This window comes from Coturnix japonica, chromosome 6, assembly GCF_054131305.1.
Source record: "Coturnix japonica strain WE chromosome 6, WE-NBRP24, whole genome shotgun sequence".
In the NCBI taxonomy this organism is placed as follows: Eukaryota; Metazoa; Chordata; class Aves; order Galliformes; family Phasianidae; genus Coturnix; species Coturnix japonica.
This window is the reverse complement of record NC_140668.1, coordinates 1,354,594-1,368,189: the sequence shown is the minus strand read 5'-3', so window position 1 is coordinate 1,368,189 and position 13,596 is coordinate 1,354,594. Positions and strand designations below refer to the sequence as shown.

The window sequence follows — 13,596 nt, the reverse complement described above, 5'->3', positions numbered from 1 at the left end:
AGCAATAACAAGATGACCAGATGGCCATAGCTTCTTCTAAGAACTGCAAATCAGAAGTCTGTCAAGGGAAGGCTATTAGCTTGGGGACCTGCAGGCAAATTACACACACAAAAGCACTTTCGACAAACAATTTTCCATTCTTCCACTTCCCTTCAGGAAATACAGAAGTATGGCACTAACACAAAAAACCAAAGTACGAACAAGAAATGACAAAAACCAAAGTTACATAATAAAAACTACAGACATACACAACAAATTCATTTACCTCCAAAAAAAAATTGACTTCTTGCAGTTTTTGATTTATTTCTTGTGCAGCTCGCTCTTCCACTTCTTTCTTGTATCGTTCGATTTGGTTGTAAGTCATCCTGTGCACATTGTGGACAGCCTCCAGATGTTGTCTCAGGTTTGCCACCTCTTCTTTCAGCTGGCATATGGTCTTCTCTAGTTTTTCATGTTTTTTCATGTTTAGAGCCAGCTCTTCTTGCAAATCATGCTTTTGTCTTTGTAGTTGGACGCATTTTTTACACTCTAAATCCAGCTGATGAGAAAGTTCAGCAACCTACAGACAGTAATAAAATGAACTTAGAGGGGTGTAAAATTATTCTCTGAAAATTTATGAAGGGGAAGACCATCAAGTCTGTAACTGTCATCTGCTGACTCAGTACCCGAGTCAAAGGAAAGACAAGATCATCTTTTAAGAGAAGAACAACTTTTAAGTTCTTGCCAATAGGGTTCCATGACTTACAACCTTCCTCAGTTCTGCAGCAAGTAAAAGATCAACAAGTAGCAAACTAGCAGAATTTCACTTACGGGAGTGTGCTGAAAGGCACTAGGGCCATTCTTTTGTGCACTGCTCTACTGCTTGATGGAAATCAAACCACTCTACCCAGACAGCAGAAAGAATGCCTATCATGCTTCAGGGGGAATGTTCCAGTACACAGTTAACTGGGCACAGGAAACAAGTACTCCTCCTGCCATTGCTCTTGAAAGCTTTGTAAACAGTGCTTCAAAAAGCAGCTTCCACAGCAGTGGTAAAGGAAGGTATTTTCTCTCTAGGTCAAATCCAGTGTCTGGTTGCAAGAGTATGTACAAAATATGAGATGTTTCAGTAGTTTCCAAGGTCAACTGTGAAGCCAATTTTCTCTCCCAGAAATATAACTTTTCCATACCTACTGAAAAGAATATTACAAGTCTCTAGAAATTAACATGACCCAAAGAAAAAAACCACCACCACCAACAAAACAAACAAACAAAAACAAAAAAACAAACCAAAAAAAACCAGCAAAAAGAACAAAAAGAAACAACAAGAACTTGCCTTTGTTCTTAATTTTTCAACTTCATTCACCATTTCAGAATACCTGTTCTTCATTTCTCCCTGGAAATTAAATTGGGAGTCTCTTTCTTTGGCTTCATGCATCTTTAGTTTTTTCACAGCTTTCTTCAGAAGCCTCTTGAACCTGCACAACAAATCAGTCAAGAAAATAAGCAAAGGAACTAGGTATCTATTTGTCACGCTTGTACAAGAAAAGCATAGCTATGGCTTGCTTCATTTTTAACATGCTCAACAGGCCAAAAGTTAATAAGAAAAAACAGCATTTCAATGCAGTAGATCACCTGGAGGGTCCAAATTTCACCTCAACAGAGGAAAAAAAGACTTCCCTCCCAGAAGTGCAAGGCAGCCTACATTTGCTCTTCTTATGGCAGCTACAGAAAATCATAGGCTCATGTACCAGAACTGTCTTGCAAGAACTGATGTGAGATCTGAATTTGTTCAGAGTTAAACACACCCGCTTTTACATTCAAGGTCCTTAAAGCCTGACTTCTAACCTACATGAGCTCTCTTTCAAGTACTAGTGAACCATACCTGTCACATTCCTTCCGCAGTTCAGTATTTCTTTCCCTTTCCCGGTCAAGACATGCTTCAAGTGGTCGTTTCAATTCTATCGGCTTCTTCACCTGCTTTCTTTCATTCTCACACTTTCAAAAAACAAACAAACAAAAATACATGATACACTCAGCACAGGACAGTACACATAGCAACTGCAGATAGCACATATCCATCCCTTTGCCACATTCAGCAGAACACTGAGGCACAGGATTCTTGTAAACATTTAAATCACTTCAGGCTTCACACAAGCGGGCCAAGAGCTAGGGATACCAATTAACGCCCCTGCTGAAGCAAATGCCCCTCTGCCCCCTTATTGGGCTTCGTCCCAAATAGCTGGAAAAAAGATGCTAGAGAACAGCTTCCGCAGTTCCTCTGCTAATAGGTCAGCTTGCACAGGTAGCCACAGCCCTGGAGAACACTGCACACTCTACAGTATTCATTCCAATGACCAGCAGGCTCTTGTGGAAGAGTCTGCTTTTCTGGAATTCACCAGTGTCTTCTCAGTCATTACTTCCATATCTTATTTGTGGGTGTTTACTAATTTAGTTGCTGTTCCTCGTGGTGTTTTTTCAGACAAACTACAGGAGAAGTGGCAACTAGTTCTGTAGTTTGCATTTGCACCTTATTTATTCTGCAAGGGTTTTAAGCTCCTGTTATTCTGAAAACATGCAGCAGTTCCTCCATACACTGCACTGAAAATAAGGGGTGTTTTAATCCTGCTTGGAAATCAAGGGGTCAGACAATAACCAGAAGGAAATCAAATAAAGAACACAGGAACTGCTGCCTTGCTCCATGTGCTCAACTGGTATCAAACCACACCGTCTTTCTGATAGCACAACTCCGAGATATTCTCTTGGCTTTTATTCAATTCCTTCATGACTCCAAAATCACAATAATACTCAGGGCCTGAGTAGCAGGGATATAAAATCAGAGTATGTAAGAACTCAAGAAAATGTCAGCATTGCTCTGGGTATTGGCTAGGTGTTAGGGACTGTTTTCTGGGCTCACTTCTTCTAAAAGCTCAGCATTTTCCCTACTCAGTTTAGCAATATGGTCTTCAAGGTGGGCTCTCGACTTTCAGTCTTCCTCGCACATCATGCATGAGCCTCTGGATGTCATAGCCAACATATTCTGATTTTGTATCTATGGAAACAACAATGACAAAGGGAATGCCAAGATAACCAGAGAGACAACACTGCACATGAACTGCATTACAAACTAGTAACTCAAATGGAGGCAGGGCTAAGCTCTCACCACTAAGGATCTATAGTGAATGTTACACTGAGTTTATAAAAGATGGCTTGAGAAGCACCGTCAAGAACAGCACTTAATGCTAGTGGAAAAAGTGAATGCTCTCTATACGATAAAATGAGGTTACATCATTTGGAGATAAGAAGACACACATACAACATTAACCCACAATTTTCTTCATGAAATTCTCCAGATTTCATAATGATACAAAAATGACTACATTTATAACTGTGCCCACCACTTAAAATTCCCTACACTCACTGACTGTGAAATAACTGCAGATCTCCTCAGAGCAAGAAAATGTTTTCAGAACAGCAATGTTACTTATCCTTTTACACAAAGGAGCAAAGATTTGCATCACAGATGCATTTGTGTGTAAACAAGTTTGCTTATTCAGTTCCCTTTGTAAAGAATGAAAGTTGCCTACATGCTTTGAATAGCACATTTTAAGAAAAAGAGAGACATCCCTGACCTACAGAAGGACATAAAAACCTGACCTTAAAGGCTTATACAACAAACTCATAAAACTTCCTCATGTGTCTTTACAGGGTATGTTAAATGTCGGTTCTCCGTATGTGACAATGTATGGGTAAAATACAGAAGTGTTAAAAATGTTAAAAACCTTCTAATTGGTATATCACCAAAAGAAGATGACAGAAAAGGAACCTGGAAAAGAACTCAGACTTTTCTGGTGCAGATAATCAACAGCTTTTCCCTTCCACTAGATCCTTCTTATTCTCCCTATAGCAGCTTAATTTTCCAACAGCAAACTAATTAAAGAATATTCCAAGGTTACACAAGATGCTAAGCCATGCATGGGCACCAGCTACTTCCCAGCTGCCTGCCACTGACTGCACAGCATTACTTCACCTAGTTGTTCTTTCCTTACCTCAGCCCCCTGCGGGGCAGTAAAGTACCAACACATATTCACAAATGGAAAAAGAACCTAATGAGCTCAGGTGGAAACTATGACAAAGCTCTGAAGATAAAATAGATTTCTCACATCCAGGTTTCCCCTCCCAGATCTGAACCACACATCTCCCTCCTGCTGACATTGTCCATCCTATCCATCAAAAGAATCATGCTGATTAACACAAACATTTTCATACTACTGCAAAGATAGAAATGGCAGCAGTGAAAGGTGGAGATTTACAACCTTTACCTTTGAAGGTGTCTTGCCCTGAAACCAATTTTGTCAGTTTACTTGTACTTTACAGCACACCCAATCTTTCCAATCAATTACCTGCACACAAGAAATAAAAAGAGAAAACCAGTTCTTTGCAGAAGTCATTGAGATACCTGCTGATGTTGATATTCTTCTACAACAGTCTGTACTGTACGTAATCCGGTTATCAAGTCCTCTAGATGACTGTGAACCTAAGAAAGCATCAAAAGAAGGAAGAAGACACTGTCTTTCTAGACCAAAGTTCACATTTCATTATCAAAAAAAAAATTTATGCATATCTTTCCAGCTCTCTACTCTTTTCATACTTACCCTCGTCATCAGTCATGAGAAATACCAATGCTATGATAAAACTGTTAGCAAATATCACCTCTGCCATTTGGCTTCAAGGAGGCAACTGTGCAGAATACAAAGAATGTCCAATCATAGGATCATAGAATTGCTCAGGTTGGAAAAGATCTTCAAGTCCAACTGCAAGCTAACCATGCTACCCTAACTCTAACAGTGAACAAAGTACCTTCTCCCATCCACCATACATTTGAAAACCATACTTTCTTAACCAAGGGGGAAGAATAAGCACTTCTTTATTCTTCTGCCAGTGTCGGTACAGCACAAAGTTCAACATTCATGTATAGTTATTTTCAGAATCTCTTCAACATTATTTAACAACCACAGGTATAACAAGGCCCCCAGTTCATTGTTTAGATAGAATACAAAAATAATTTGCCTCATATAAACCACAGGTGAAATCATCTTATTTCTGCTAATATCAATCACCTTATTTATGGCAATACCACTGAACAGGGGCAAGTTGCAAGCCTTTCACCAAGCTCTGCAAATAATACCACAGGGATTCCTCTTTACCATTTCATAGAAACAAATACACATCGAGCAGCCAAAGGAAAAGCAATGCCACACAGCAAAATCTCTGAGGAATATAATTCTTGTCCCACAGCCTGATGATGTCAGTCAGGTCTCTGGTATGAAGCTCTTGGAACTGTCACACATGTAAAATCTGTCATTTAATGCCATGACTGGCATAAAGAATGAAATATTTAAACCAGCTCACTAGTGTCAAAATCTCACCATATATATATATATATATATATATATATATATATATAACCCTATATATATATATATATATATATAGGGTTAAGTATACAACTTAACAACTAAATAACAACTATATATATATATATATATATATACACATACATATAGGGTTTAGTAAGACTTGTTATATTATTATGGGAAAACTCTCAAAACTGGAGAATAGACCATCAGGATTTTCAGAGTACCCTACAGTCACACCACAGCTCAGATGACTCAGCTCCCCTATGATCCCCAGGAAAACCACATAAATTCCCCATGAAAAATATCTAAATAGGCTCAGAAGCTCACAAAAAAAATTAAAAAATAAATAAATAAAAGGGAAGTTTATGACTGGCTTACTGATGCTTCAGTTCTCTTGTCCTGGTGTTGCGCAGCAGCTTCCACTCTGGCATTTTCCATTTCAAGCCTTAAAGAGAAGCACAGATCTTATTAGACAAATCCATAATAGCACACACTGCAAAAGAATGGTGTGAAAGAATGCTATTTAAAGCAAGAGCTTCTTTTAAAATCATGTATTACCCTGATGATGCAACAAGGCAATTCTGATGTTTTCAGAGAATCCCAGAAAGCAAAACCTTGCTTCACTCTGTTATTTTCTTACCGTTGGACATGTTCTTCCAGCTGCTTTATTGTAGAAATGCTTCTGGAAGCTGCTAACAGAAGGTCTTTCATTTTTTGGTTAGAAGCTGATATTTGTCTTTCCTTATTATCTAGGTCAGTCTTCAAATCTTGAATGCAACGCTCAGATTGAATACGCTGTTGTTCAGACTCATGTAACTGTAAAATAGCAATGAGAATCCTCAGCAGCCAGGTTAGGTTCAGTATAGAGAGCTCAGTGAGCACTGAAGAATTTGAATATTGCATGTATCTACATACACCCCCTACCCAAAGTACTGGAATCGTTTCCAATTCATTCAAGCCTTCATTTCTCTTAGCAAATGAACAATAACAGATGATATTTCATCATCTGTGACACTGGCCTCTCCCATCTGTACAAAGGATTTTCTATAACACCATTATGAGCATTGACACTGCCAATCCTACCTTCTCAGTGACTTGTGACATCCTGAAACTACTTGTTTGCAATTCTATCGAAAATATTAACCAAAAAACCTCATCCTTTTCCTAAAGTGATTTCACAGCTCATTAGTACGTTATTATGGTAGATGTTTCAGAAAAAAACCCACAACTCTCACAGAGAGCAAAAAAGAAACTCAAATTCAGCTGTCCAGTATTTCTACTTTTTCTCAGAAATCAGACACCAATCTTGGCCAAACCAAAAGCGATAACCTGCTGAGACACCAGGTCATTTTGCAAAGCAGCTTATCAAATACAGATCTTCTCCAGCTAAAGACATAATGACCTCGTGCCGAAGACCACCCAGTCATGGACACCAAGTGCACAGAACAATGCAGTTCATATACTTGTCTTTAAATCTATACCCCTGAATTTATTTCTACGATAGGAGGACATTTGCTTATACTTTGAACTCTCTGCTCTGATTTGGCACAGGCATGACTGTGATCACAGATGACAAGGGGCAAGTTGAGAAGACTAAGGGGATAAAGACCACCTTATAGTGTTTACAACCAACCTTATAAGACACAGAAAAACAATTTGTAAATTCAGAGCACCTGTGTGATGTTGCTTCAGATAGTTGGTAGTTTGTACACATCCCATCCACAAATAAATTCTTAATTGTGTTTGACACCAGGAGAGGGAAGTAAGTTGGGAAAAGAAAGAACACTGCTACAACACCCTGGAGCCACAAGAAGAACTTTAGCTGTGGGGCTGAAGAACGGCTCCTACTTGCAAAAGAAACTAGTTGGCTTTTTGATGATTCTAGTAACACTTATCTTTCACTACAGAGGAGGAGGCCAGCTGGCAAAGATTTCACCAGCTTCATGAATTATGACAGGGTATCACTGCTAACCTCCTTAGCTCTCTCTGGTACTTGCTCTCAGAACATTATTTTTCTCTTCTTCACCAGAAACAGGGAAAAATCACCCTCAGATTTTATGTGTAAGTTACAGCCTCTCTGTACCTTAGCTTTAATCCTGTCCAGTTCCTTCTGCAAGTGCAATTTGTCTTCCTCAAGGTCACTGCGGTAGCGTGTAGTAACTTCAAGGGAAGCTTCTGACATAGACTGCTTTTTAAGAGCATCAGCAAGCTCCTGCTGCAGCTGTCTGACCAAACCCTAAGGAAACAGATAAACATGAGGAAAAACATGAAACCTGACTTTACTCCTTTAAACTGACTATATTATACAGTTCAGCCATTTACCGGTCCTCCTTAATTCTAAGAGAAAAAACAATGAACCACAACAAAACAACACAATTTGGTCCTATGTGTAAAACTTACACCTGATGCATTTTAGAAATACAAAATCATTTTATGAATTGAAACATTTTAATTTATTCTAATTGTATAGCTTACCTCTCTTTCTTCTTTGTCAGTCTCATATTTAAAGACTTGTTCCCTTAAATCAGTACACTTGGTATTTAATTCCTTGTTTCTCTCTTCCATGAGGTAAACCTGCTTTTCACTGTCAGCTCTGAGTTTATTGAACATATCATGAAATCTGTCCTGGACATCATTCACAACCTTTTCTTTGATGATCTCCTTTTTCTGCAAATCTTCCAGCTGCTGACGGAGTAAAAGGTTTTCACTTTGGAGCTGGGACAATCGTTCCTGCATAGATTCGTGCTTTATCATAAATTTACTGACTTGATCTTTCTCAAGTTGCCACGCATGCTCATTTTCTTTTGCTTGACACTGGGCTTGATTTAAGTCTTTTTGTGTCATTTCTAAAAGCAGTGTTTTTTCTCGAAGTGTTTGTTTCAACTGGTGAAGCTCGTTTTCTAGACTATTAACTTTGCTTTCCGTTTTACTCAGCTGCTGAGACAAGCTCTTGTTGCTCTCTCGCACCTCAGAGAGCTCACGATGGAGCTTGTCTTGTAAACGAAGCCATTCATCACGTACTCTCTGAAATGTTCGTTCGGCATCACTTTTCAATGACTGATGACGTTCGAGATCTTGAACCACTGCATTCAAGCGGGAACAGAATGATTCAATCTCTGTTTCCAGTCTGTCTTTGCTTTCTTTTTTCTGTTCAGGCTTGGAAGTTAGCATTGCAGATTCGGTCCTGAGTAAATTCAGCTGTCCATTGTACTGAAATACTGTCTGTGTTAAGGTTTCCTCACTCAGTTTAAGTTCCTTCTGAAGAGAATCATTCTTTTCTTTCAAAGACTCATTTTCCTCTAAGTATTTTCCTTCATCCTCCTGGTGCTTAAGTTTTACTTGATCGAGTTCTAGTCTTAGCATAGCAATCTCTTCTTGCAGTAACTGATTTCTGTGTACCAGATCCTTTTCTCTGTCATTAGTGTCAGATTTCTGTGTGATAAAGGACAATAATGAATAGTTAGTTGGGAAATAAATTCAGGTTTAACCCATCAGGCAGCTAGGCACCACACTCTCATCACTATGTGGGATGAGGGAGAGAACAGGAAACAAAACAGAACTCATGGGCTGTGATAAAAATAATTTATTAAGCAAAAAGATGAAGGACATGGAAACAAGAAAGTGATGACAGTATAATAACGAATTCAAAAGCCAAGTAATAGGATCACAAACAGCCTCAGCCAGCTTCTTTCCTAGTTAATCTCCAGATATCTGGACATTTCATGGGTAGAAACCTTAGAAATGATTGTAACAACTATACAGTGAAGAACAGCAGGCAGTTTAAGAGACTGGGAACACAATGTCTTATTTTCCAGTGGCTTCCTACTTCCACATGCAATTCAGGTCTATGTGGGATTGATGATGCTATTCAGAGTTTTTAGACAACAGTAACAAAATTTGGTTATATTGATAAACTGTAGATAATCCACGAAAAGGCACAAAAGGTTATTTTTCTTAAGGTTTTAGAATGAGCACAGTGAAGTATAACCAAATTAATTAGGAATGGAACTGCTTACCTCTGAATTTTTCCCGATAGTTTTTCTTGTCTCTTCTTCCAGCTCCTTCTGTCTCCACAGGTGGTTGCTCAAAATTCCTTCTTGCAGAGCTCTAGCACTCCTTTCATTAGAGAGCTGTCTCTGTGTTTCATCACGCTCTTCTTCAACCTACAGTAATATAGTTGAACTTGTGAATCTTGAACAAAATCAGAATTAGCAATACCTTCCTATTTCATTCTTTTTATTCTTACATTCTATTAATTCTAGTAAGAGTCATTTATCATAAAATCATAGAATGACCTGCATATCAATTTTCCATGTTTGCAAACAAACATCTTTAGATTTATCTGAATTGAAAGTTATAAGGATAGTGTGAGTCCTCTGCACAAATCAGCATCATAGAAGTTTTATACTTAATGAATCTCCCTCTATAACACAAGAAAAAAACAAACAAACTAGAACTACTATTCTTGAAAACATACAGAGTTTAAGTAGAAACCCAAGTTATCTTTCTAACAAACTATATATACATACTAAAACCAGAGATGGACACTCATATGCTTACAGTCAAAGATTTAAAAACATCTATTCATCAATATGAGCACTAACACTAAGAACTGCACAAAACAAATGACTAAGATTTCCAAAAGCACAATAACTACACTTACTTTACCCCACTGCAAGGTCTTAAGTCTACATCTCTTCTACTAATATTTAGAAATGCTTCAGAAAATGTGCCAATCCATTTTCAGTTTACCAAAATCTAGCAATACTGCTGGATAAATTGAGTTGTATGAGATTTCCAAAGGCTATTAATGAAGTGAGACACAGAAGAGGACTGACCAGCTGAACAGCAGACCAGGAGGTAAACTAATGCCAATGATGTCCCTGTTAAATCCAGGCAGACTGAAAGAGGTGATGCTAACTACTTACTGCTTCTGCCAGAGCAACGTGGCCACTGAGGATCCCTAATGACCACTTTCACATGTTCTTAATATGTTTGCAAATACAAGTTCTGAAAATTTGAGGCTTACTATTTATGGGGAAAAATACAACAGAACAGACGGAATTTCCAAGGTATATTTCAAACTGCGTAGAACCATGACAGGAATGCTGAAAAGTAGGTAAAGGCCAGTGAAAAGACCCTCAAAACTGTATGTAAGAACTGAAGAATTCATGCAGGTTGTGTACAGTGAGAACATCATCATCTCAATTGCATTTAATAAGCCACTAAACATTAATAAAAATAAAGGTGAGAGTTTTTCTGGATTCAGTCTTGATTGTAAGCAATTGAGGCAATTTACAGATTATCAGGTAAACAGTAACATTTAGGCCTAAATTTAAATTCATGTAAGTATACTTGAAAGAATACTACAAACAGTAACTGTAATTTCCTTCTGAAGAAAAAAAACCAATAATAATAAAAACATTATATATATATATATATACACATATAATATATATATAGATATATATATATAGACATACATATACACACACGCGCACAGAGTTCTGTAGTAATTAGGAAAAATAACTCAAAGAGAAGCTTTGCCTGAAGCACAAACCAAACTATAATTCTGAAAAATGTGAAAAGGTATCATGAACTTGTTTGTTCACGCTGGTTTCATGACAATGGTCCTCAAAATGCACCAAGATAATTACCTAATGTCTCTTTCACCAACAAGTTGAACATATTAGCATAAAATATCAGTTTGAAAGAAACAGAAAAACAGAAGATATATATTTAATATACCTGTTTCTTGAGCTGTTTCAGCGTTATTAACTCTGTTTCTAAATTCCTTACACGAAACTCAAGTTGTTGTTTTTCCTCTGTCTCTCTAGAATATTGATCCTCTTCCCTCTTTAGTTGCGTTCTTGTTTTTTCATATCGCATTTCAGCTCTATGTCTCTTTTCCTCTTCTTCTTTCACAGAAAATCTGGGATTTAAAAGAGAGTATTTGAGGAATTAAAGCACTGACAAAAAAGTAAATATGCCACATCATGAACCAGGAGAAACAACTTAAAACTGTAGAAATGTCACACTTTTTCAAATATAGAAGTTTTTCTGCAATTTTAAACTTTTAACATCACTCTAATTTCATTCCATTAGTGGTGGAAGACACCTTATACATGAGCTGCACAAGACTGACAAATAAGCCCTTAAGTGATGTACAAAATTCATCATGTATTTCCATGTCGACATAGGTAAACATGAACAGTAAACCATGAACTTTTACTAACAAAAATACACTGTTTTTAATATGTTGATCATCACCTATATAGTACAGATTCATTAATGACTGCAAGTAATACCGATAAAACATCACATCACTTATCTAAGACAAATCAAAAACTTTTAAGAAGCCTTCCCTAAGACTATAACAACTGCTTACCATGTGTGGATGAACCTTTTCATTTCTTTTAATAAATTAAAGGATAAGGATAGTGTTCAAAAAAAGATTTGAATATCAGCAACCACTAACAAGTAGTTCAAAACATTGGCTGTAACATCAGTATTGAAGCAGCTTATTCTAAAGGAGAAAGATTTACATGTAGTCTTTAGCTTCCCAAAAAGTACAGCTTTTACTCATGTATAGCTAATCCTGTTTTGAGATTTTACATAAAAGAAAAAATTAATTCCTTCTATTTACAGATGTTTGGGAATTCTGAAAAATGTTTAGAATCAAATCCAGGCCAAATCAGGAACGGCTTTGTCTTACTCACAATCCCCTTCCACGTACTGGGAGACTGCTGGCACATCCTGAAGTTTATTTCCCTCAGCTTATTCTCACAGAGTTTCATGCTCTGTGATCAGCCTGGAAAGCCTCTACTGAACTCACACATGTTGACTACGATCTCTTGAAGGCCATAAAAAGAAATGCACACAAGTACTTGGAGGCCAAAAGTTGGACCCAGTGCTCCAGACACAGACACAGACACAGACCAACTAGACTCCTCCCTTCAGCTTCTTGACTCTGCAACCCAGGATGCTGCTGGCCTTCTCAGCTGCAAGATCATTCTGACTCACGTTGCACTTAATCTCTGCCAAAGCCCCCGGAGGCTTCTCAGCGAATCAGCTCACCAGCCAGAGCATTTCACTGTGTACACAAGGGGTTCCTCCATCCCATGTGCAAGGGCTTTGAATTCGTTCTTGATTAATTTATTAGGCATAGGAGGTAAGATTCCAAAGACACGATTAGAGTCAGTGTTAAGGAAGAAATTCTCTGGGAAGCCTGGTCTGGTGGTTGGTGACCCTGCACATAGCAGGGGGGTTGAAACTAGATGATCATTGTGGTCCTTTTGAACCTGGGCCATTCTATGATTCTGTGATTAAGACCTCTATCACCTCCAGCAAAATTGATCTGAACCTCCACTGTGCATTTAGTTCTTCGAAAAATATACTTTTAAAACAGTTTGGGAAGCAGGGGACTACTCAGCATAGCTTTCAATACCGAGGAAAGTGCTTCAATTACAAGATTTAAAACAATCTAATTCTACGGATTATTTTATTAGCTTACCCTTTTACTGGCATTTCAAGTAATTTTGGTCTCTCCTCGGATGAAGAATTCTTTGTGTGTTTTTCTTCTATCATTTTTTCGTTCTTCCTTAGAGCAAGCTTTTCTTTTACTGGTTGATGGGTAATATTGCCCGCTGGTGTATTTGATTTATCAAGACTTTCCTGTTTCTCCACTGCTTGCATTTTGAAACGTCTCCGCTTCCTTTTTTCCTTCTCAACCTATGAAGAGAAAATTAAGCTTCATATATTCTTCTGATTCTAAAGGAGATCCAAGACCAAATAATCTAAGCTTGACTTTTAAAATAATGTAAAATAAAAAAGATTTTCCCCAAAAATTACTCTACAAAATGTACCAAGTCAACAAATATACTCTGAATTCACTCTTGATTTGAAGTATAACAATCAAACAAAAACAAAAAAGCAAAGCAGCCCTAAGGAAACAAACAATAGAAGCATTACTGATGGATAAGAAATCAGATGGACTACACAACAGTAGTTGTAGAAACACAAAGTATGAGTGGATGTATGATGTCGTACTTCCTTAATGATGAGGAAAAAAGCAAACTGAACTCAAAAGTAGAAACAGCTTCACAGCAATCAGGAATTTTAGTGAGAGGCAATGAAGGCACACCATGCACAAACCACAGCAATCGAAGAGATAAATCAAGACCCTGTTCAGAAGCTA

General features: G+C 37.7%; 1 protein-coding gene across 1 annotated transcript in view; it reads right to left on the bottom strand.

The window, feature by feature from the left end:
- Positions 1-13,596, bottom strand: part of LOC146760193 (uncharacterized) — a 66,191-nt gene that overhangs the window by 5,766 nt on the left and 46,829 nt on the right. Inside the window, exons 35-43 of the mRNA XM_085551382.1 lie at positions 12,913-13,130; positions 11,148-11,331; positions 9,416-9,562; positions 7,875-8,831; positions 7,483-7,635; positions 6,040-6,215; positions 5,770-5,844; positions 4,439-4,508; positions 266-559 (exon numbers count right to left, since the gene is read on the bottom strand). Of these exons, the coding sequence (XP_085407508.1) occupies positions 266-559; positions 4,439-4,508; positions 5,770-5,844; positions 6,040-6,215; positions 7,483-7,635; positions 7,875-8,831; positions 9,416-9,562; positions 11,148-11,331; positions 12,913-13,130 (2,274 nt within the window). The remainder of the gene's footprint in view (positions 1-265; positions 560-4,438; positions 4,509-5,769; positions 5,845-6,039; positions 6,216-7,482; positions 7,636-7,874; positions 8,832-9,415; positions 9,563-11,147; positions 11,332-12,912; positions 13,131-13,596) is intronic.